Below are 25,071 nucleotides of genomic sequence, written 5' to 3' on the forward strand. Positions count from 1 at the left end.
TCTCTCTCTGTCTCAAAAATAAATAAACGTTAAAAAAAAAAAAAACAAAAAAAACCCACAGTCATAGTTTCTTTCTACTGTAACCAGTTACTTCCTTTGATCCTGGACAGCCATTAAAAACAAACATGGGGGGCACCTAGGTGGCAGTCGGTTAAGCGTCTGACTCTTGATCTTGGCTCAGGTCATGATATCATGGTTCATGAGTTCAGCCCCACATCGCGCTCTGCGCTGACAGTGCGAAGCCTGCTTGGATTCTGTCTGCCTTCTCTCTGCTCCTCCCCTGCTTGTGCTCTCAAAATAAATAAACTTGGAAAAAAATAAACAAACAAACAAACAAAACATGGGGGCCTAAGTCTTTCTGATCAGGGCACATACTGCATGAATCCTCAGATGCTTTGGGTCCCCAAAGTCTAGTTGCTTGGAAATTCCACCCCAGGTGGGGTAAATTCCACCTAAGGCTAAATACCAGCTCCCAAGTTGATAATCATCAAGAACCATGAAGGAAGATTAAAAAGAACACTCAAGAAGGTAGGAACCTGCAGAGAAATAAATGGATAGAATACTTAGGTTTTAGTGGTTATTACTAACTGTATAGTACTTAAAAGGAAGTTATAACACTTGAATCTTTGCGCCAGTACTTTTTAGCTATAAAACAGAATACTGTAATATATGTACTTTTCTACAGAAGAATGCTGAAAAATGGGAAAAATATTTGTAGAATTTATCGATTTACTGAGCATCTTCTATGGCATGGCACTCTAAGGCCTTTTTTTTTTTTTTTTTTGAGAGAGAGAGAAAGAGAATGAACATGAACAGGGGAGAGGGGCAGAGGGAGAAAAAGAATTTTAAGCAGGCTCCATGCCCAGTGTGGAGCCTAATGTGAGGCTTGATTTCACAACTATGAGATCATGACCTGAGCTGAAATCAAGAGTTGGACACTTAACTGACGGAGCCACCCAGGCTCCCCTATAATGCACTTTTGATGAAAAGATAATCACTCCTCACAACTGTAAGAGGTAAATTGTTACTATTATCATCTCCATTTTACAGATAAGGAAACTGAGGCATAGAGCTTAGATAACTAAGGTCGGACAGAAGGTAGGATAGGGCCTCAGAAGTGCATATTCCTCATCAGTATATTACACTCTAATTACAGATATGCTTTCAGTTTGAAAGAAAGATACACTAATTAGTATTGTAATTCCTTTTTTATTTTTTTGACAGGAAGAGTGAGCAGGAGGGAGGGGCAGAGGGAGAAGGAGAGAGAGAATCTTAAGCAGGCTCCATGCCTAGCAGAGCCCCACAAGGGGCTTGATCTCACAACTGTGAGATCATGACCTGAGTTGAAATCAAGAGTCAGATGCTTAACCAACTGAGCCACCCAGGTGCCCCAAGGGTTATAATTCTTAAATCTTAAATCTTAAATGATAATATGAAATCTTAAGGATTATAACTATCTGTAGAACCTTCTGGGAGAAAATATCCTCAGGGTGCCTGAGTGGCTAAGTATCTGACTCGTGACTTTTAGCTCAGGTTATGATCTCACAGTTCGTGAGTTTGAGCCCCACACAGGGGTCTGTGCTGACAGTGCAGAGCCTGCTTGGGATTCTGTCTCCCTCTCTCTCTGTCCCTCCCTGTCATGCTCTCTCAAAAAAATAAATAAAAATAAAAACTCGAGAGGAAAAAAAAAAAGAAAATAAAGGAACATATCCTCACCATTCAGCTTGTTTCCTTTGCTCAGCCAATTCATGGAGCCGCCGAAGGGCTTTTTCCTGTTTCTTCTCATCTTTGCGGGATCTTGAAGAGACATTTCGAGCAAACTCTCTCTGCTTGAGATCTTTCAACCTCTGGTGTAACAACAACAACAACAACAAACAAAAACAAAGGGAACAGAGGGTGGGTGATTTAGAATAATTTGGGGATCCTGAAAACAAGGCCTTTAGAATATTTACCCTCAATCAATGGTTATAGTGCTAGCGTAGAACACACTGTTTAATACTCTCAGTAACTGAAACCACAATGGCAGATTACTTTGGATAAAACACTTGGAGTACCTGCATTTTCTAATTAGGACAGCATACCATTTACTTTACTGGGCAAAATTAAATGTTTTCAGATACAACAAGCACATTTTAGAACATTAGGAGGAAAAAAAGGGACTATTTAATCACCTGCTCCTCCAGGATGCAAAACTAAACAAACAGAACATGAGATAAATTGTAATAACACAAGCCAAAGAGAACAGAAAGGGGTTAGGCTAGTACAGAAAATTACCCAGGAGTAAGATCTTAAAAAGCAATGTACAGCTTACATGGGGAGGTTATGTGAATCAAAACAAATAGAAAGCATACTTTTATTTCACCATAAAAAGGTGCTATTTCTTTTCAGCATGAAGTTTTCCTGTGACTATCACACAAACCATCTTCCAATGCTAGCATGTTCAGAGCTCACCAGTCTGACCACTTGCGTCTGGTCAGTCTGCTGAAATTAGAGAGTAATATGTATAGCTTTTCCATTCCTTCATGGCCCTGAGAGGAACATCCAGGGGATGAGGAGAGAACAGAGATAAGTCAAAGGATTTATTACTTAAAATCCTGATAAAAGAATGAATCTTTTATTCTCAGAAACTAGTATATAATTTTCCTTAAAACAAAACAAAACAACAACAACCAAAAAAGAACAGTGCTGATGACACACTGGTGACAAAGTCCAGACATATCTGCAATGAAGACAGAACTAAAATTATTTCCAACACACTAGATAATATAAAAAACAAACCAAAACAAAACACATACATTAGCCTATGCTTTTACAATAGCATTAGGAAAAGGAATTTGACCCGATATAAAGTGGACATTGCTTTGTGGAAGGGCATGATGTTCAACAGACAGAGGAATTTTCATATCTAATATTTATGAAATGTGTTTTGAATATTTTTGAATTGGGAAGGGAAAAGGGTGGAAAGACACACACAAAAAAAGATATACAGCTAAAGACACTAGTAGAAAAACTCACTCTTGTGATCTGGGCTCCCAAATTAGAAGGATTTGCTTTCAATACATCAGCTGAAAATGTCACATCACAAAGAAAAAAAAGTAAAAATAAAACAAGAGTGGAAGAGAAAAAAAAAATAAAGCAAGCATTACTACACAGGCTCTCTTAGTGAATCTGCAAACTATTATACTGAACAATCAGGGACAAAGCCATCAACTCTAAAAGGGTGGGGGAGAGGGAAGCACCTGTACAACACATATATGTGTACATACACAGAGACTGACACAGTAATAATCTCTCCGGATACATGGACCTGTCTACATTCAGGAAAAATAGTTAACAGAACTTCAGGAAAGACCACTGCTACCTAGAAACCGTCTATCTTATTTTCATTTACCTTTATTTTGGGAATGTTCAAGTAACCAACAGCTGGCAAAATGTTTTCCTAAAGCTGGCTATCCAGAATTAAGAATTTTATAAAAACCACTTCAAGACGGTGGATCAACTATCTTGAATAAATATGAATTCCAGTTTCTTCCTTTCAAGGAGAATGAGACAGAAAGAGCCTGTCAGGATTATGGTATCATTATTTCAGGCTACAAACTTAGTTTTTTTCTGCCCCAAACATTTACCAGGCGCTCTAGCCAAAATTTAAATAGAACATGTTTTTCTCATATCTGCCATCTTCACTCTAGCCACCCCATAGGCCTGCAAAATTTCCCAGTGCCTGGTCATTTCCTTCCTTCCTACAAATATTTGATTACTTTTAGGAGTTATTTCCCAAACTACAGGATCCTTTCTAGAAGAATGAGCATTTTATCAAAGCCTGGAGTTTCCAAGCTAAATCAGACAGAGGTTAGGCTTTCCAATCATTCAGCAACCACTTGGTGCAACCTTGAAGTTGAAGGGATAAGACTATGTCCACATCATCCTGAAGACGCTGTACCTCAAATTCTTACCATAACATAATTGGAGGTAGGGAGGGATGAAAATGGGATGAGGTCAGTAAAACAAATCTGAGTGCAGCCCCATTCTAGGTGAAGCTATACACCAAAACAGGGTGTAGCAAACATTCCTAAATCACCTTTACAAACTTTAAAGTCTCAAATGTAAAATTGGGAACCCCAGAGTTCTAACCCAAACCTTAGAGATAGGGCTTGGCAACTCTCCCAAACCCAAAATGTATGTTTGAGGTCTTTCAGGTGAGGGTATTTTGATGATAAAAACAGATTCTACCCAAGGTCAGACTAAATCCCCCTCCAAAGTCTTTACTGATACCTCATAAAATTTTTTTCTTTCTGAACTTAGTATTTTGTTAAGTACTCATCTAGCAACCATCATACTTTGCTCTATCTATGCTTATTCTTGCCTTTCAGAAAAGCAGTATGTGTAAAGTTTGAGTCAGAAAGACTTGTGTTCAAATCCATTAATTACCAAGCAAGTGATGATTTCATCTCTATGAGCTCCAGTTTCCCCCATGAGAAAAATAGGGCCATTCTAGCAGGTTTATGAGGTTAAGTGTCAAAATAAATAATAAAGCACTTTATGTATCAAAATTGTTCAATACTGGGGCAACTGGGTGGCTCAGTTGGTTAAGCATCCGACTTCAGCTCAGGTCATGATCTCGCAGTTTGTGAGTTTGAGCCCCATATTGGGCTCTGGGCTGATAGCTCAGAGCCTGGAACCTCTTTTGATTCTGTGTCTTCCTCTCTCTCTCTGCCCACCCCACCCTGCTCACACTCTCTCCCTCTCTCTCAAACATAAATAAAAAAAGTTCAATATTGTCTCTGTTCTTTTATTTGGGGCAGAGACTGTAGCTGCTCTTTTTTTAAACTTCACTTTTATTTATTTTTTAAGTAATCTCCACACCCAATGTGGGGCTTGAATTCACAACCTCGAGATGAAGAGTCACATTCTTTATCAGCTGAGCCCCTCCCTTTAAAAATTTTTATTTTAAAAACAATCTCTACACTCAATGTGGGGCTCACGTAGCTGATCTTTGTAGTCAACACCGTAGTGCACAGAACAGTAGTTAAGTCTACAGAAAGCATCTGGTAAATGCTTGGTGAGTAATTTGGCTGAAAACACTGGATCCTTGATTTTTCCCCAAATAAATTCTTTACCACTTGTAGAAAAGTTTGATAAATATTTTCCTATCTCTATTAGGGACATAGTCAAGTTATATGAGATATATGGTTTTCCTAGCTATTACTCTCATCCAGCAAGAAGTCTCATTCTTTAGAGAATCAAAAAGCCTAAAATGTTAAGCTCCTTACTTCTGGACAGAATTAGGCCATGGGTGCCTGGATGGCTCAGTTGGTACAGCATACCACTCTTGATGTCAGGGTCATGAGTTTGAGCCCTATGTTAGGTGTGGAGATTACTTAAAATAAAATTAAAAAAAAAAAAAAAAAAAAGAATTAGGTCAAATGGCAAAAAGGATATCAGAAAGTTCTCAATTTCCTACGTAAAAAGTAACTTAAAAAATTTAAGTTTATTTATTTTGAGAGAAACAGGGACAGCACAAGCAGGGGAAGGGGGGGGAGGAAGGGAGGGAGGGAGAGAGAGAAAGAGAGAGAGAGGGAGGGAGGGAGGGAATCCCAAGCAGGCTCCATGCTGCCAGCATAGAGCCTGATGCGGCGCTCGAACCCAGGAAGTCGTGAGATCATGACCTGGGCTGAAACCAAGAGCTGGACACTTAACAGACTGAGCCACCCAGGTGCTCCTAAAAAGTAATTTTTATAAAGGCAAAAGTCCCTAATTCAGAGTCAGGTTTTCCAGAGTTGGTTATTTTAGTCCATGGAAAAACCTGGCTCATTTGCAACTAAATGCTCATATGAAATTCTGTGTCCTGTACTTTTACTTTCCTCTTAAATTCTAAAGAGGAACACAACTTCAGGTAACTTCTTCAAGGTGAGAACAGAGGAGCAACATACCTGCCTGTCAAAGAAGAGACAGAGCTCGGGGTGCCTGGCTGGCTCAGTCGGTTTAATGTCCGACTTCACCTCAGGTCATGATTGCATGGTTCGTGGGTTCTGGCCCCACATCGGGCTCTGTGCTGACAGCTCAGAGCCTGGAGCCTGCTTCGGATTGTGTCTCCCTCTCTCCCTGCCCCTCCCTGACTCATTCTCTGTGTCTCTGTCTCTCAAAAATAAATAAATGTTAAAAAAAAAAAAGTTTTCTTTTCATGTTTATTATTATTTTTTTTTAGAGAGCGAGCGAGACAGAGCATGAGCAGGGAAGGGGCAGAGAGACAGGGGAGACACAGAGTCCGAAGCAGGCTCCAGGCTCTGAGCTGTCATCACAGAGCCCCAATGCGGGACTCGAACTCACAGACTGTGAGATCATGACCTGAGCTGAAGTCGGACACTCAACCGACTTAGCCACCTAGGTGCCCCCTCCCCCAATTTTTTTTAAATGAAGAGACAGAGCTTATGCAAGGAAAAATATTTATTGACGTGTCATCAATCCAAAAACTTTTCAAAGGCCAAGCAAATTCCATTCCATACGTAAAAATTCAAGTTAGACTATTCCAAACTGGGATACAGTCTGATCTGAGTGGATATAATTAATCATTTAAGGTAACTCCAAAGGTACTATGTCCTTGTCTCTGAAAATTATAAATTATGCCTTCTGAAGTATTGCTAGTAAATTTGTTTCTTCACTGAACTATTTAAGCTTATTAGTAACAATTTAAATCATATAATACATTTTTCAGCTGGGCAGAACTTCATTCAAGGTAAAGGAGACTGAACCCCATTCAAAATCAAAGGGTTTGAAGATCCTGTTCTGAAAAACCAATGGCATGTTTCCAAAAAAGCATATACATTCGTGGCATAGAACACAGTGGCCATTTCTTTCTCACTGATTCTCAATCACATGGTAGCTGTAGTTTCCATTAAATTTCCCAAAGACCAATATAGGGAGAGACCTTAAGAAATAATCCAGCGCTTGAAATACCCACCCACATAACCATGTTCTTTGTGCTAAAGACCACTTCAATGTAAAGGACATTCCAGTTCTTTTTTTTTTTTTTTTTTTTTTTTAACGTTTATTTATTTTTGAGACAGAGAAAGACAGAGCATGAACGGGGGAGGGGCAGAGAGAGAGGGAGACACAGAATCTGAAACAGGCTCCAGGCTCTGAGCCATCAGCACAGAGCCTGACTCGGGGCTTGAACTCACGAACCGCGAGATCATGACCTGAGCCGAAGTCGGACACGAAACCGAGTGAGCCACCCCAGGCGCCCCCGGACATTCCAGTTCTTAAAACGCAGCTTAAACAGCACTGTGTTGGCAGCAAAATATCTACTCCATGATTACCCAACTCTGCAAACTCCTGCACCACTATCCAACTCTGAACAAATTAAACCAGAGAATTGAGAATCTGGTAAATCTTACCAGATTTTTAATGTGAGTGATAAATTTGCCCACACTACCAATAATGTGGAGTGTGACTAGCAAGGAGTGGCATGGCGTTTGACCTGGGAATGAATGAGACAAAGATACATCTGCACATAATTTTCCCTAATAACAAAATAAGCTTTTGAATTAATAAAATATTTGTTATCTTTTGGTACTACTCTTTTCTAACAAAAACTGATGCTAGAAGTTTATATTTGGGTATATTCTACTAGGAATAAATCTGATTATTCTTTTTCTCAAGTATTTTAAATCTTTTATCTCAATTTAAAGGAACATGCTATTATTTCCAGATGAAGGGAATTTCAGACATCAAAAAACAGGCAGAGTATTTCCTACTGCCACTAACAATCCTATGTTCTAATATTTACTGAACTCTCAAGAGAAAACCTGATTTTGTCTCTGTAGGGTCAAAAGACTGTCCACAGTTTCTTCTCACCAACAACAACGCTCCTCTCCCAGAACAGAGACTAAAGCTTAGTCTTTGTAACTAACCCTGCAATGCACATAGAGTTGTCTATGGCACAAGAGATGCTCAATAACTTATTTCAGTTTTAAAATAAATCGGGAGAAGGAACACATCTAAATACTTCATGTATTATCTGTTGATAATGAACAGTGACGGGGAATAGTAAAGAAACTGTTTGTACTGCAATCTCTTTTTCTAAGTATAATCGACCTTTTTTTTTTTTTAAAGTAAATCTCCACACCCATATGGGGCTCAAACTCACAACCCCAAGATCAAGAGTTGCACGCTCCACCAAGTGAGCCAGCCAGGTGTCCCTAATTCGGCTTTCTCTGAACCTCAACCACTTTCTTTCCCCTATGTCAACAATCCTGCATACCCCAAATCCATAGCCTCTTCTCCCCACCATTTCCTGCCTCTCTTTCACAACACAACATTAATCTCCTCTCCCTTCCCAAACTGGAGTAATCACGCTCTAGCTATTACGTGGCCAGGTTACCTGGGTGCAAGTCTTGGTGTTTGATGCTTCTGAATGAGACCATCCAGAACATCACCATGTGGTGAAGAAGGAAAAGTACCAGGAAAGAACACAGAAAGCCTCAGCATTCAACTACTCAGGGAAGGAAGATTACAGTTGAATGGTTAAGGAAACCAAGTTACTGGACATTGGATGTAAAGTCTTTCTTTTTAGCACATGTTTATCAGTAAGTGATGAAAATAAATTTTATTCAGTAACAGAGAAAACTAAACATTAATGCCGACTATAGATACTGAAAAAATCAGAGGGAAATACAGAAGTAGTCATTCTTTTTGCTAAGAGTAGTCCTAATTAGTCATTTATGACAATACTTATCATTTGGTGAATATCAAATTAATACGTCATAAAATTATTGTTAAATACTTGCTTTGGTATTTTCAGAAGTCAGCAAAAAGCCTTCAAAGTGTGGTATATTTTTACAGTACCAAGCTGTGCCTGCTGTAACATGTTTTTTTCACATACACGTATGTATATGTACATACAGTCACCATCACCAAAATTTAAGCTGGATGAGATTAAAAAAATAATTTTATTGAGATACAATTCACATAGCATAAAATTCACCCATTTAAAGTGTAAAATTTGGTGGGTTTATCAGAGCTATGCAATCATCACTACTAATTTTAGTTAGAACATTTCCATTACCCTCTAAAGAAACTCCATGCTCATGAGCAGTCACTCCCTATTACTCCTTTCTACACAGTCCCTGGAAACCTAATATATGTTCTCTATAGATATGATTATTCTAGACTTTCCATGTAAATAAAATCACACAATATGGGGGTCTTTGCGACTGATTTCTTTCACTTCGCGTAATATTTTCAAGACTTGTGCATGTTGTGTTTATCACTAAGTCATTCCTTTTTATTGCTAAATAACATTCCATGGTATGGATATACCACATTTTGTTTGTCCATTCATCAGTTGTTGGATATACGCACTGTTTCCACTTCTGGGGTACTATTAATAACGCTGCTATGAACAATCTTATGCAAATTTTTGTGTGGACACATATTTTCATTTTTCAAGGGTATACACTGGTCATATGGTAACTCTATATTTAACATTTTGAGGAACTGCCAAACTGTTTCCCAGAGGGGCTACACCATTTTACAATTCCACTAGCAATGTAGGAGTAATCCAGTTTTTCCATCTCCTCTCCAACATATGTTACGATGTCTTTTTAACTTTGGCCATCCTAATATGTGTGAAGTGGTAAACTACTGTGGTTTTGTGGATAAAGAGTTTTAAATATAACTATATAGGGGTGCCTGGGTGGCTCAGTTGGTTAAACATCCACCTCTTGATTTCGGCTCCAGTCATGTTCTCACAGTTCATGAGTTCAAGCTCTACACTGGGTTCTGCTCTGACAGTGTGGAGCCTGCTTGGGATTCTCTCTCTCCCTCTTTCTCTGTCCCTCCCCTGCTCGCATTTGCTCTTCCTCTCAACATAAATGAATCAAAACTTAAAAAAAATAGATACAACTATATAGCCCTCAAAATCATATCTGGAGGCAAAGGTTTGACCTCTTCGTAAAATTTAAAGGAGCATAATTCATAAGAACTGCTTAGGCCTAAAGCAAATGCAATAGCAGCATCTCAGTTCAGAGCTCTCTTTTCAGGACTGTCACTCACAGACTATCATTATTTCTTAGGTTGCTTTATCTTTTCAGACTCCAACAGAACATACAGCCTCATATATTAATCTCCACCACAATGTATCACTGTAATAAATGTAAATGTGCAGGGCCAGAAAACAGGTTGAAAACTGCAGAATATAAGGTAGAATCATTTTAATTCATATTGGGAATGTGTATCAAAATGAAGAACAGAGTTAGAAATTCCCAGGAAGAGAATACAGAGTTTACCAGCAAATGAAGTTCCAAAGGGACTGTTTAGGGTTACCCCTGCCTGCTCACAAAAGCAGATGGTTTCCCTAAACAGAAACAAGAATTTCCTAAGGTTAACTAGATTGTGATAGCTGGATTTAAGAAGTCTATTCCCAACAAGAGCAGAGACGGTGAGTACATAAGATTCAACAAGTGTACAGACTCAAAACATGCTCAGTTTTTGGAGGACTAGCCAAATAATGTCATCCTTTTATTAAGCAAAACAGTTCCAAAGAAAATAACACACATAGCAGTAACAAACTTTGATCTTTCTGCTACAGGTTACTAAAATAAAACTACAATGTCTCAAGTTCTTAGGATGCATTCCTCTTCATATCTGCTTTGCTTCTCCAGGCATAATCTCTTCAGAAGCTAATTATGCTGTTTAAGTCAACATCTACAAAGCTCTGGGATTCATAAATACTTTATGGCTTTCCTAATCTATTTCACCTGTTTATAACAATCAATTTACGGTTTTCTAAGGATAAACACTCCAGAAACACATGAAATATAGATTATATGTGTAGATTATCTTCAGTAGTATCTAAGTGGTTTCGCTTCTATTATTATTATTATTATTATTATTATTATTATTATTTTCAAAGTAAGTTCTATGCCCCAATGTGGGGCTTGAACTCACAACACTGAGATCAAGAGGTGCATGCTCCACTGGCTGACCTGGCCAGGCACCCCTGTGGTTACACTTCTTTTAGAAGAGTTCAGTTTCTTTTGTATTTTAGCCCTAAAATTATTTCTCTCTTATTTTATTTACTTTTTATTGCCTTTTAAACATTTCCATTTGTGTTTCCCTTGCAATGAGTATCAAAGTAGCACTGAAGAAAGGGAACCCAGTCTGAAGCTCCTCAAACCTGTAGTGGCTTGCCAGAGGTCCAATTGGTTTTGATGTGCTTATTGTCCTGATGCCCCGTGTGCCAAGCACACAGAGAAGCAAATACAGTAGAATATCTTGAGGGGCAAAACTGCAACAGTAAGCAGTGCAACTCCAAGTGGAGAGTGGCCAGTCCAAATCTGAATGAAGGCCATGTGAAGTCCAAAGATGATCATTCCTTCCATCACCAAGGAATTTCTCAGAAAATACTTCAACACAGAACCTATTTCATTTCTGAGTCATGAGGAAAAACTAAGCCTTCTATTCCTTGGTAATACCAGATATACACAACAGTCAACGAAAAGTAAGCAATACTGCCCCAAAATAATTGTAACAGTTTAGACAGAGTTAACTAAATCACGCAGTCACAGATCCCATCGTGTACAATTCAGAACAGAGCAGTCATCGAGGGGTACTTACTATAGGCTTCATCTGTTTTAGTTCAGCTATTTAAAGCTCATAAAACCACTATTTTTACTGTTGAAACAGACCTTGGTATTAAATGAAACTTCAGTCTTTTCAAGAAACGTAAAAGGGGTTTTCACACAGAAGCTATTTTAGCAGGTTAAAAGCATTCTTTCCTCTGACCAAGACACTGATTCTTTCTAAAAAGAATTTCTCAAAGCTGCTAATTTATATGTACCAGATTTTGATAAACTGGATGCGACTACTGCAGATGGTTTTGAAATTGCAAAGAAGTTGGACCCAACACTTAAAGATGAATAAGGAGGCAGCTTTTTTTTTTTTTTTTTTTTTTTTTAAATTTTTTTTCAACGTTTATTTATTTTTGGGACAGAGAGAGACAGAGCATGTACGGGGGAGGGGCAGAGAGAGAGGGAGACACAGAATCGGAAACAGGCTCCAGGCTCCGAGCCATCAGCCCAGAGCCTGACGCGGGGCTCGAACTCACGGACCGCGAGATCGTGACCTGGCTGAAGTCGGACGCTTAACCGACTGCGCCACCCAGGCGCCCCAGGAGGCAGCTTTTCAATGTGCTGCTTCTCCACTGACAATTAGAACCGTGTGTGTGGAGAGAAAAGGAAGGTCTGGGCCTGGGTCACAAACTCAAATGTTTAGAAGGATTTGGCAGTTAATATAGTGAATCGCACAGGTTGATGTAAGAGACATCTAATTGAAGAGTGAGCATGTGACTTTCTAAAGAGATAGCAACTATTCAGCTTTAGCCAACTGTTATGTTGAAATGCAGGCCCAATGTTCTCAGGTATTTCAATTTTTCAAGATAAGACAAAGCCTGAATTATATAAAATCTCATTTTTAAAAGACAGAGAACCAATCAAAATTAAATGGGAAAAATCTAACACTACAAAGACCAGACAAAATACATCTGTGGGACAATTTGTGACCTCTGATTTATGTATTGGAGGCTGGTGAAGAGGACCCTTAGTGGCACAAATAAAAGAGAGTAAGATTGGGAGAATCCTGACTAGGTAGCAAGGCACCAAAGAAAGCAAAACAATAACAAAAAAACCAGTGTTAAAATAAGGTACTATTATTACTGTGTTGCTACAAATTGACTTCTGGGAAACAATGTTCTTTGTAGTTTGAAATTTAGGCCCTCTGAAAAGCTCAAGAAAATGGTTTCCATGATCATATCCACTAGTAGACATGTTTTTAGCTATGCAAAATAATCAAAGATGCAAGGAGGTAGAGATGAAAAATGTTTAGTTTCAAAGTAACCTTAACTGTACTGTAATTAAGCCAAGAGGGATAGAAGATGGATACTAATGTTTATTAAGCTCTGAGGCATATTAGGACTAACTTACATAAAAAGGAATCACAGATTGGGCTAGCTTTTGAAGAATGGAGAGGATTACCCTTCAAAATGTATTGAAATTATCACTTTAAAATGAGAGTTAAACTGCTGAAAAGAGCCAAAATGTCTAATTAGCTTTTTCATCTTTAAAAAAGCTGGGTCTTCATATTTGCAGGTTAGTGACTTTCTTCACAAAAATCTTGGAAATTTTGAGAAAAACTAGTGAATAGGGAGAGGCACATGATAACAACCCCCCAAAATCACCACAAAATGTGGGTGACCACACAGCCCTTTTTTGAGAGATTATTTGTGCTTAATAAAGAAAAGGGCGTGTTCAGAATCCTGTCTATACTACTAGTTTTACCACTAACAGGATAGATTATTTCTCTGGAAATTTTAATAGTAAAAATTTGATGGAAGATGCAAACTAGGGATTACTGATATAGGGGTTGAATGTACTTACCTATTATCTCAGATTCATAATAATCCTGTGTGCCTTCCTGGAAGACAAGACAGGGTGTCTTTATGATTTTAGAGCATGAATTTGGAAAATGGTAGCTCCATTTGTATGGTAAGTTCATGTCCATCAAAGAGGAATGAAAAACAGGACATAGCTCCTCTTAGGGGTTATTTAGCTGTGTTGTACCAAGGGCAATTAAAGGCTCTTTAGAAATTCTAAGTAAAGGGAAGAGAACTATAAAAAAATTTAGTACTGTGAATTTTTGTTTATATATTTATAGCATTGTTTCAAGATTCTACTCTATCTGCACTAAGAGGGCAGTATAAAGAAAGATGAAAAAGCCTATGTTTCAACCAAATACAGAAAACTCCGCCAAAACCAAAGAAAACAACAAACTCACACTACATTCATTCTTTTTTTAATACCTAAGATGGACTTTTGAGCACGGTGAAGAAACAGGCTCACATGCATTCATTAACCATACCAGCTAAAGATTTCTTCCCAGACCAAGGACTGCAGACATTTTTCTATGTTAATGGAGAAAGGTAGTCCATAAGTTCCTTATAAGAAACCCTTAATTTTGTATTTTCATTTTTAAATGAAATGATAATCTAAAAAATATGAGTATTTGGGATCATCTAGATGAGCACTTTACAAATGTTTATAACATAACTAGGGACTTAAAATGACAGTGATTTGTTTGTACCAAGGAAAGGCCAAATGATTTTGCAATATCATATGTCTTTGAAAGTTTTTCAGTAGTCTTAATAGAATAGGGTTTCTCAACCTCAGCACTATTGACATTTTGGGCCAGGTATTCTGTGTTGCAAGGAGCTTTCCTGTGCATTGTAGGATATTTAGAAGCACCTCTACCCACTACATGCCAGTAGCACCATCTTCCTAATTGTGGCAATCAACAATGTCAAGTGTTCCCTAGAGGACAAAACTCCCCATGTGGAGAGAGACATGGAGAGAGAATGAAGTCATCCCAAGGTGCACAGAACAGACATGTCAAATTCAAATGAACCAGAGCTGTAACAATTACTACTACTCTTAAGTTGAAAGCAGCATCACTGAAACATTATCATCCCTCACATCAATGCTGTCGATGTGAATTTCACTAGTTCTGCATTTCTGCTCAGATTTCATTTGTAATTCTGTTGCTTGGATAGAATATTTTCCCTTAAAAAGCAATCTAAACATTGCTCAAGTCTGAATTATACTTTTCCTGGTTTATTTTTTTTCTAATAGAAACTTTACTCAAGAGACTTCTCATCAACTAAAAATGTAACCTTTCTAAATGTCCTTTTGGTGCCTAAAGTTTCTTCTGGAGTCCTAATTTATCAGACAACTCTTTTTTTTTTTAAAGTACGCTTTAAGCCCAACGTGGGGCCTGAACTCACGACCCTGAGATCAAGAGTCACATGTTCCACCGACTGAGCCAGCCAGGCGCCCCATCACAGACAATTTTGTCCCCCGTAGACAATTCTTAATTGAAGAAATTTTTAGAGCCCAAAAAGGTGGTTGTGTGTTTAGATGCTACAAGTCTTTCTCAATTCCATAAAAAATAACCCCCAAATTTGAATTATGTATACACTGAGAAGGCAGAAAAATGACTGGATAAGCAATATTTGCTGTTGTAACTCTTTCTTGACAGATGTTTCTTTGAAAAAGTAAAGTAACTCCAGTATATATCTTGTCCATATATATCCTCTCTATATTTCTCTTCTTCAAATTAAGCAGACCTTGATAATACACAATGTCCAAAGGTGTATCAAAAGTTCAAAAGCTGTCTTGAATACAATTCTATCAGTGGAAGCATCTTAAATTGGTTAGGTGTGGTTAAACATGAGAGAGATTGTTGCAAAAAGTATAACAGTTTACAAACTATCCTTGTGCTAGTAAAGCTTAAAGCTTGCTCTTTACTTGTGCACTGAAATCTTATGGCTGGTTGAAAGATGAAGCAAAGGTATTAAAAAAAAAAAGTTGGTTCAACAGATCCACTTAAGACAGCATTCCAGCAATGCTCATAAATCTTACAAGTTTAACAAATACAACTATTATGCCTTCAAAGACCTAGTAAATTCTGCTAAAATCACCCAACATCAAATGGCTCAAAATTATTCAATAAGCCAGAAATTTAAAGATCCATTTCTTTCTTCTAAAATCCCCCCTGGGCCACCTTCTTTATGCCAGTATCTAGTTAGGTACAATTTTATTTTCTAAGTCAGTGAAAGCAAAAAAGACTGCAAAGAAAGTATAATTCACTTTTTAGCAAGCTCTTCAACATGCAGCACCAGAGGTTTTTGTTAAAGTTAGGACAGCATTTAATTCTTTTTCCTTCTCAAGATTTATCTAGTTTCCAAGGTATACCAAATAACAAAATAACTTACTGATAGGAAATAGTAGCCAATAAAGCATGAACTCCTGTATACAGAAGATGAAGCACCCACAGTCTGGGATAACTATTCAAAGTTTAACATGTTCACAAAGAGAGAGAAAGGGAAATAAAACTCCTAGTGATCCTCAGTTGAACTACCAAATTAAATACAAATTCAGAAAATAATCAAAGCCAAAAACTTTATGCAAGATTTATGAAGCTCACAATTCTCTACATAAATTCTTGGAAGAGGGAGGTCTATGTCAGGACTTGTCACTGAAAAAAAAAGTAAGTCAGATAGACCTCAGATAAAGACTGGCAGATATAAGAAACCATAGTCACCAAGATTTTTGGGGTACATTTATAAAATTCAATAATTCTAACAAATAAAGTATTGTTTTGCTAGCAAGCAACTATTCCTCACCTGCTTGTGTGCATGATCATAGGAGTTGATGTGGTTGTCAAATTCCTGATGTTTCTGATATTGCTTATCACAGAGTTCACAGTAAAAGTTGGCTCTGAGGTCTTCCAGTGCTTTGGCAATGGCCTTCTCTTTGTCAACATAATCCTGTAAGAACCACAAAATACAAACAAAAAATGAACTTAGAATTTTAAGTGAATGGTATAAAGACGGTTATTTAGCGGTACTAGCAAAAACTAGATGGAACACAAGTGGCAATTAGGTGGGTAATTTGTGTGTACTAATAGTTGTCTTCAAATAAATAAACATTCAAAAAGAGTTCCATGTTTATTTATTTTTGAGAAAGAGAGAGAGACAGAGCGTGAGCAGGAGAGGGGCAGAGAAAGGGAGACGAAAGAGGATCCAAAGCCGGTTCCAGGCTCTGAGCTCTGTCAGCACAGAGCCCGATGCGGGGCTCAAACTCAGGAACCATGAGATCATGACTTGACCCGAAACCAGATGAGTAACTGACTGAACCACCCCAGTGCCCTCCCCCGCCCCCCCGAAAGAGTTTAATTTTACTTTGCCTTTTGGCATTATGGTGGCATCCCCTACTCCTACCTCTGGCTAAAAAAAAAAAAAAACAAAAAAACCCAAGCAACCAGAAATGAGAAACAAACAAAATTTTTTTTTTTTTAACATAAGAAGAACCTTCTTTTTTTTATTTATTTATTTTTGAGACAGAGAGAGACAGAGCATGAACAGGGGAGGGGCAGAGAGAGAGGGAAACACAGAATCCGAAGCAGGCTCCAGGCTCTGAGCTGTCAGCACAGAGCCCGACGCAGGGCTCGAACTCACGAACTGTAAGATCATGACCTGAGCCGAAGTCGGACGCTTAACCGACTGAGCCACCCAGGCGCCCCCAAACAAAATTTTTTGAATGTTTATTTTTTGAGAGAGAGAGAGAGCACAGCAGGGCAGGAGCAGAGAGAGAGGGAGACACAGAATCTGAAGCAGGCTCCAGGCTCTGAGCTGTCAGCAGAGTCAACACGGGGCTCGAACCCATGAACTTCAAGATCATGACCTAAGATGAAGTGGGATGCTTAACCAACTGAACCACCCAGACACCCCCAAAAAGAGTTTACTTTTACTTTGCCTTTTAGCATATGGTGGCATCCCCTACTCCTACCCCTGGCTAAAAAACCCCCCAAACAACCAGAAATAAAAAACACAATTTGTACTGCAGTGTAAGGAACCATAGAAATATCCTCAAAAGAGGCAACAGAGGGGCGGCTGGGTGGCTTAGTCAGTTAAGCGTCCAACTTCGGCTCAGGTCATGATCTCGCAGTTTGTGAGTTCAAGCCCCGCATCAGGTTCTGTGCTGACAGCTTGGAGCCTGGAGCCTGCTTCGGATTCTGTGTTTCCCTCTCTCTCTGCCCCTCCCCTGGTCATGCTCTCTCTCTCAAAAATAAATAAATGTTAAAAAAAAAAAAAGTTAAAAAAAAGAGGCAATAGAAAATAAAACAAATCAAATAACTGAAATTGGTATCAGGCTGTGATGGGCAAAGGCTCTCCTTAGGACATGTGGGTAGTGACACAGGAACTTGGGGTTTGAGCAAGATGGGGGAATAGATCACAGAAGCCTCATTAATAAATGAAAGAACCTGTGAGTGGGCTGGAGAGTACTGAAGACCTCTGCATCTTGGCAGAGGGAAAAAAAAAAAATCCTCTCAGTGGGGCACCTAGGTGGCTCAGTAGGTTAAACATCTGACTCTTGGTTTCTGCTCAGGTCCTGATCTCGCGGTTTTGCAAGTTCAGTCGGTAGAGCATGTGACTTGATCTCAGGGTAGTGAGTTCATGCCCCATGTTGGGCATGAAGCCTACTTAAAACAAAATAAAACAACAAAACATAAACAAAACAAAAAAACCTAGGCAGACTGCAGAAAGAACCAAATAAGAACCATAAAAAATAAACCAAAAAATTAATCAGCTACCTAGAGGATGGATGAAAAAAACAGGCCAGACACACCTCAAAAAAGATGCAGTAGGGAAGTGAAAATGTTCTGGAATTAGACTGTAGCAATGGTTGTACAAGCTTATGGAATATACTAAAAGCCACTTTAAAAAGATGAATTTTATAGTATTCAATTTATATGTCAATTTAAAAAAGATGTAGTAGGGGCGCCTGGGTGGCTCAGTCGGTTAAGCGTCCGACTTCAGCTCAGGTCACGATCTCTCGGTCCGTGAGTTCGAGCCCCGAGTCAGGCTCTGGGCTGATGGCTCAGAGCCTGGAGCCTGTTTCCGATTCTGTGTCTCCCTCTGTCTCTGCCCCTCCCCCCGTTCATGCTCTGTCTCTCTCTGTCTCAAAAATAAATAAACGTTAAAAAAAAAAAATTAAAAAAAAAAAAGATGTAGTAAACTAAAAGAGGTAGAAGTCAGTTTGAAATTACTTAGAATGAGGTACAGAGACAGATAATATGCAAGAGAGGTTTAGAAGCCACAGAGTATATAGTATTTACACATGTACAAGTGGAATCCCAGAAAAACAGGATAGCATAGATGAGAGAAAAATATTTGAAGATATAAAGGCTGAGAATTTTTCCAAACTAGTTAAAGACATAACTCCACAGATACAGGAAGCACAAAGTATACCACACAGGCTAAATAAAAATGTGCACCTAGATACACTGCAATGAAACTACAAAAGGACTAAAGACCACCAAATCCCAAGATACCCAGAAAAAACTTAAAGATTACCCACAATCAGACTGACAGCAGACTCAAAAGCAATGTAAAGTAGAAGACCGTGTGCTTATTAGAGAAAATACATGTCACATGTATACCAAATGACCTATTTTTCAGAAGTGATTAAATTAAGGCATCTCCAGATAAAAAAGTTTTACCACCAAGAGATTCATTCAAAAGAACCTTCCTAGGGGCACCTGGGTGGCTCAGTCAGTTGGGCATCCGACTTCACCTCATGATCTCGCGGTTCACAAGTTCGAGCCCTGCATCAGGCTCTGTGCTGACAGCTCAGAGCCTGGAACCTGCTTCGGATTCTGTGTCTCCCTCTCTCTCTGTTCCTCCCCTACTCACACGCCTGTCTCTCTCTCTCAAAAATGAATAAAAAGATTTTTTTTAAATAAAAAAAAACCCCTTCCTAATAAAGCAGTATTTCTGAAATCATAGATTGTAATTCACCAGTAAGTCATGACATTAGTTTAGTAAATTATAGCAGGCAAAGGAAAAAAAACCCCCAAAACCAGAAAAATACAGAATATAGTTCACATAAGGGTAAATTCTGTCTTGTAAAACTTTTGTTTCAGTTGTAAGTGGTTGCAATATTAAACATATTTAATTATTGAGAGAGGGAGACAGCATGAGCAGGGAAGAGTCACAGTGGGGGGACAGGGAGTGAATTTTTTTTTAACTTTATTTTTTAAAATTTACATCCAAATTAGTTAGCATATAGTGCAACAATGATTTCAGTAGTTGATTCCTTAATGCCCCTTACCTATTTAGTTCACCCCCCCCCCCCACATCCCCTCCAGTAACTCTCTGTTTGTTCTCCATATTTAGGAGTCTCTTCTGTTTTGTCCCCCTCCGTGTTTTTATACTATTTTTGTTTCCCTTCCCTTATATTCATCTGTTTTGCCTCTTCAAGTCCTCATATGAGTGAAGTCATATATTTGTCTTTCTCTGACTAATTTCGCTTAGAATACTATCTCCAGTTCCATCCACGTAGTTGCAAATGGCAAGATTTCATTCTGATTGCTGAGTAATACTCCATTGTATATGTATACCACATCTTTATCCATTCATCCACTGATGGACACTTGGGCTCTTTCCATACTTTGGCTATTGTTAATAGTGCTGCTATAAACATGGGGGTGCGTGTGTCCCTTTGAAACAGCACACCTGTATCCCTTGGATAAATACCTAGTAGTGCAATTGCTGGGTCGTAGGGTAGTTCTATTTTTAGTTTTTTGAGGAACCTCCATACTGTTTTCCAGAGTGGCTGCACCAGCTTGCATTCGCACCAACAATGCAAAAAGAGATCCTCTTTCTCCGCATCCTCGCCAACATCTGTTGTGGCCTGAGTTGTTAATGTTAGCCATTCTGACAGGTGTAAGGTGGTATCTCATTGGGGTTTTGATACGCATTTCCGTGATGAGTGATGTTAAGCATTGTTTCATGTGTCGGTTGGCCATCTGGATGTCTTCTTTGGAGAAGTGTCTATTCATGTCTTTTGCCCATTTCTTCACTGGATTATTTGTTTTTTGGGGGTTGAGTTTGGTAAGTTCTTTGTAGATTTTGGGTACTAACCCTTTATCTGATATGTCGTTTACAAATATCTTCTCCCATTCTGTCAGTTGCCTTTTAGTTTTGCTGATTGTTTCCTTCGCTGTGCAGAAACTTTTTATTCTGATGACGTCCTAGTAGTTCATTTTTGCTTTTGTTTCCCTTGCCTCCAGAGACATGTCGAGTAAGAAGTTGCTGCGGCCAAGATCAAAGAGGGTTTTGCCCGCTTTCTCCTCGAGGATCCTGATGGCTTCCTGTCTTACATTTAGGTCTTTCATCCATTTTGAGTTTATTTTTGTGTATGGTGTAAGAAAGTGGTCCAGGTTCATTCTTCTTCGTGTCGCTGTCCAGTTTTCCCAGCACCACTTGCTGAAGAGACTGTCTTTATTTCATTGGATATTCTTTCCTGCCTTATCAAAGATTAGTTGGCCATACGTTTGTGGGTCCATTTCTGGGTTCTCTACTCTGTTCATTGATCTGAGTGTCTGTTCTTATGCCAGTACCATACTGTCTTGATGATTCCAGCTTTGTAGTATAGCTTGAAGTCTGGGATTGTGATGCCTCCTGCTTTGGTTTTCTTTTTCAAGATTGCTTTGGCTATTTAGGGTCTTTTCTGGTTCCACACAAATTTTAGGATTGTTCTAGCTCTGTGAAGACTGCTGGTGTTATTTTGATAGGTAGGGATTGCATTGAATATGTAGATTGCTTTGGGTACTATCGACATTTTAACAATATTTGTTCTTCCTATCCAGGAGCATGGAATCTTTTCCCATTTTTTTGTGTCTTCTTCAATTTCTTTCAGAAGCTTTCTATAGTTTTCAGTGTATAGACTTTCTACCTCTTTGGTTAGATTTATTCCTAGGTATTTTATGGTTTTGGGTGCAACTGTAAATGGGATCGATTCCTTGATTTCTCCTTCTGTTGCTTCATTGTTGGTGAATAGGAATGCAACTCATTTCTGTGCATTGATTGTATATCCTGCAACTTTGCTGAATTCATGAATCAGTTCTAGCAGTTTTTTGGTGGAATCTTTTGGGTTTTCCATATAGAGTATCATGTCATCTGCAAAGAGTGGAAGTTTGACCTTCTTCTGGCCGATTTGGATGCCTTTCATTTCTTTGTGTTGTCTGGTTGCAGAGGCTAAGATTTCCAATACTATGTTGAATAACAGTGGCAAGAGTGGACATCCCTGTCTTGTTCCTGACCATAGGGGGAAAGCTGTCAGTTTTCCCCGTTGAGGATGATATTAGCGTTGGGTTGTTCATATACGGCTTTTATGATCTCGAGGTATGATCCTTCTATCCCTACTTTCTTGAGGGTTTTTATCAAGAAAGGGTGCTGTATTTTGTCAAATGCTTTCTCTGCATCTATTGAGAGGATCATATGGTTTTTGTCCTTTCTTTTATTGGATGTGATGAATCACATTGATTGTTGTGCGGATATTGAACCAGCCCTGCATCCTAGGTATAAATCCCACTTGGTTGTGGTGAATAATTTTTTTAATGTATTCTTGGATCCGGTTGGCTAGTATCTTGTTGAGGATTTTTGCATGCATGTTCATCAGGGAAATTGGTCTATAGTTGTCCTTTTTAGTGGGGTGAGAGAGAATATCTTAAGCAGGCTCCACCCTGAGTGTAGAGCCCGAAGCGGGGTTCGATTCCATGACCCTGTGATCATGACCTGAGCCAAAATCAAGAGTCAGACACTCAACCAATCAAGCCACCCAGGCAGCCCTGTATTAAACATGTTTCTAACTGTGGACCTGAATGTCACGGTTTCCTTAAGAATATACTTTAGGGAAAAAGGAAAATGCCAGTAAAAAGGTCTGAAATACTGAAAGTAAATGGTAAGCAATAAAAATATATGATATATATACACACACACACACACACAATATATAACAAAAACAAAAAAATATATTATAATAACAAAAATTATATAAATATATACATATATATACATATATATGCACACACATATATACACATAATAACAAAAACAATACCTAGTTTGCAGGACTGAAAAAGGATAAAAAGCAAAATGCTAGCTGATATAGCCAAATGTAACAGAAGAGGGCATTCAAAGTTTAAATGTTCTCGAGTCCTTCTAATGAGATGGAGTTAACTTTAGACTTTGTTAAATTAAGCATAATTTAAACTCCCAAGGGTAATTATTAGAAGAACAGAAATAGTGAAGGGAAAAAAATAAGAAAACTTCAATTTTATAAAGGTAAGACAGGACAGAAAAATCAGCAAAATATAAAGTAAAAAGGTAGATAAGAAATCACAAGAATCACCCAGTAAAGGTACTGGGACTCCTGGGTGGCTCAGTTGGTTAGGCGTCCAACTCTTCATCTTGGCTCAGGTCATGATCTCATGGTTTTGTTGAGTTCAAGCCCCATTTCAGGTTCCATACTGACAGCATCGAGCCTGCTTGGGATTCTCTCTCTCCCTCTCTCAAAATAAATACATAAACATTAAAAAAAAAAAAAAAAAGAAAGAAAAAGAAAGAAATAAAAGAAAAAGAAAAAAGAAATGTAGATGTACTAAAAAAAAATCACCAGAAAAACAAAATCCAACTACATGTTGATCACAAGAGATATCCCCAAACTCAAGAAACAACTCAGAAAGTTGGAAGTTAAAGGACAGAAAAAGATATATGTCGGGCAAATACTAGCCAAAATAAAGCTGGAGCAACTATATCAATACTCAATTAACTTTTTTTCTTCTAAGTAATCTCTACAAGCAATGTGGGGCTTGAACTCCTGACCCCAAGATCAAGAGTCACATGCTCTACTCACTGAGCCAGCCAGGCGCCCCATCTTTTTTTTTAGACTTTAAGGCAAAAGCATTACTTGAGACTGTGGCCAGTTATGGAATTAAATATTAAGAGGCTATTCTCCAAATGAGCTGCACTGCTAATCTGAAAAGCCAACACAGACATGTTGGTTATCCACTGGTCTTAATGAGGTTTTGGCTCACAACTGTGGGACTGACCCAAAAAGGTGGTCCAATTTGCCTCAGCAGTTCCATTTAAAAGCTAGACATCAAAAGACATCTCAAAACAAGCTGAGTACAGTTGATCTTTGAATGAATTTGAACTGCATGGGTCCACGTACATGAGGATTTTTTCCAATAAATACATTGGAAAGTTTTTGGAGATCTGCAACAATTTGAAAAAATTTGCAGATAAATCACATAGTCTAAAAAATACCAAAAAGAAAAAAAAAAGAACAAAGAAAAAAACAGTGTGTCATTAATGCATAAAACACTTATAGATACTAGTTTATCATTTATTACCATAAAACACATGCAAACCTATTACAAAAAGTTAAAATTTATCAAAACTTATGTACACACTTACAGACCTTAAATGGTACCACTGGCAGAGAGAAATGTGAACAAATGTAAAGATGATGTATTAAATCATAACTGCATAAAGAACTGTAGTACATGCTGTACTACTGTAATAATTTCACAGCTATCTCCTATTGCTGCTGGGGTGAGCTCAAGTGTTGAGAATATCCACTTAAAATGCTGTGTGATGTTAATCATCTCTGCATGAGCAGTTCATCTCTCTAGCAAATTGGGTACTGCAGTAAAAAGTGATCTCTCCTAGTTCTTGTGTATTTTTCATCATGTTTAGTGCAATACTGTAAACCTTGAATAACACCACAAGACCCACACAAAGTGCCACTAGTGATGCTGTAAATGCTCACAAGCAGAAAAAAGTCATGACATTACAAGAAAAAGGTGAACTGCTAGATAAATACCATAGATTTACATCAGCAACAGTGGTTGCCTGACATTTGAAGATAAATGAATCCAATGTAAGGACCATTAAAAAAAAAAAAGAAAGAAAGAAAAAGGAAACCTGTGAAGCTGCCACTGCAGCTGAATTAGCCGGTGCAAAAACCTTGCACTTTTTGTGCATAACCTTTCAATCTCGTATTGAAAAGGAAGCTTTTGTGTGTTTAGGATTGCTATAAGAAAGGAATACATACGGACTCTGATACGGTTAAAAAACAGTGAAGTGATTATATGACAACTTAAAGCAAAAGGTGAAGGATCTAAAGCTAGAGAATTTAATGCAGGCAAAAGATGGTTGGATAATTTTATAAAGAGGTCTGGCCAAAACCTATCAGGATAACAGGAAAAGCGGCTTCTTCCAACCAGGATGCAGCAGACAAGTTCCCAGGTGCCATTAAGAAAATCCCTGAGGAAAAAGGTTATCTGTCTGAACAAGTTTTTAATGCAGATAAAAGTGTCCTACTCTGGGGATGGGATGCCACACATGACATTTATTAGCAAGAAAGAGAAGCAAACACCAGGATTTAAGGCAGGAAGGGAGAGGCTAACCCTACTGTTTTATGCAAATACAGTTGGGTTTATGATCAGGACTGCCCTTACCTATAAAGCTAACTTCCACCTCCACCCCTACCCCAACCCCTAGCCTTAAAGGGAAAAAATAAACACCGCTATCAGTCTTTTGGTTGTACAAGAAGGCTTGGACAAGTAGAATGCTTTTTCTGGATTGCTTCCATCAGTGCTTTGTCCCTG

The 25,071-nt window shown here is 38.4% G+C and overlaps 1 protein-coding gene across 5 annotated transcripts in view; it reads right to left on the reverse strand.

The window, feature by feature from the left end:
- GPATCH8 (G-patch domain containing 8) overlaps window positions 1–25,071 on the reverse strand; it is a 102,071-nt gene that overhangs the window by 8,247 nt on the left and 68,753 nt on the right. For all 5 annotated transcript variants that reach the window (XM_030296923.2, XM_030296919.1, XM_030296921.1 and 2 more), the window contains 2 exons: window positions 16,235–16,378; window positions 1,717–1,847 (listed from right to left, as the gene is read on the reverse strand). In XM_030296923.2, coding sequence (XP_030152783.1) covers window positions 1,717–1,847; window positions 16,235–16,378 — 275 coding nt within the window. The remainder of the gene's footprint in view (window positions 1–1,716; window positions 1,848–16,234; window positions 16,379–25,071) is intronic.

The sequence above is a fragment of the Lynx canadensis genome, chromosome E1 (assembly GCF_007474595.2).
Source record: "Lynx canadensis isolate LIC74 chromosome E1, mLynCan4.pri.v2, whole genome shotgun sequence".
NCBI lineage: Eukaryota > Metazoa > Chordata > Mammalia > Carnivora > Felidae > Lynx > Lynx canadensis.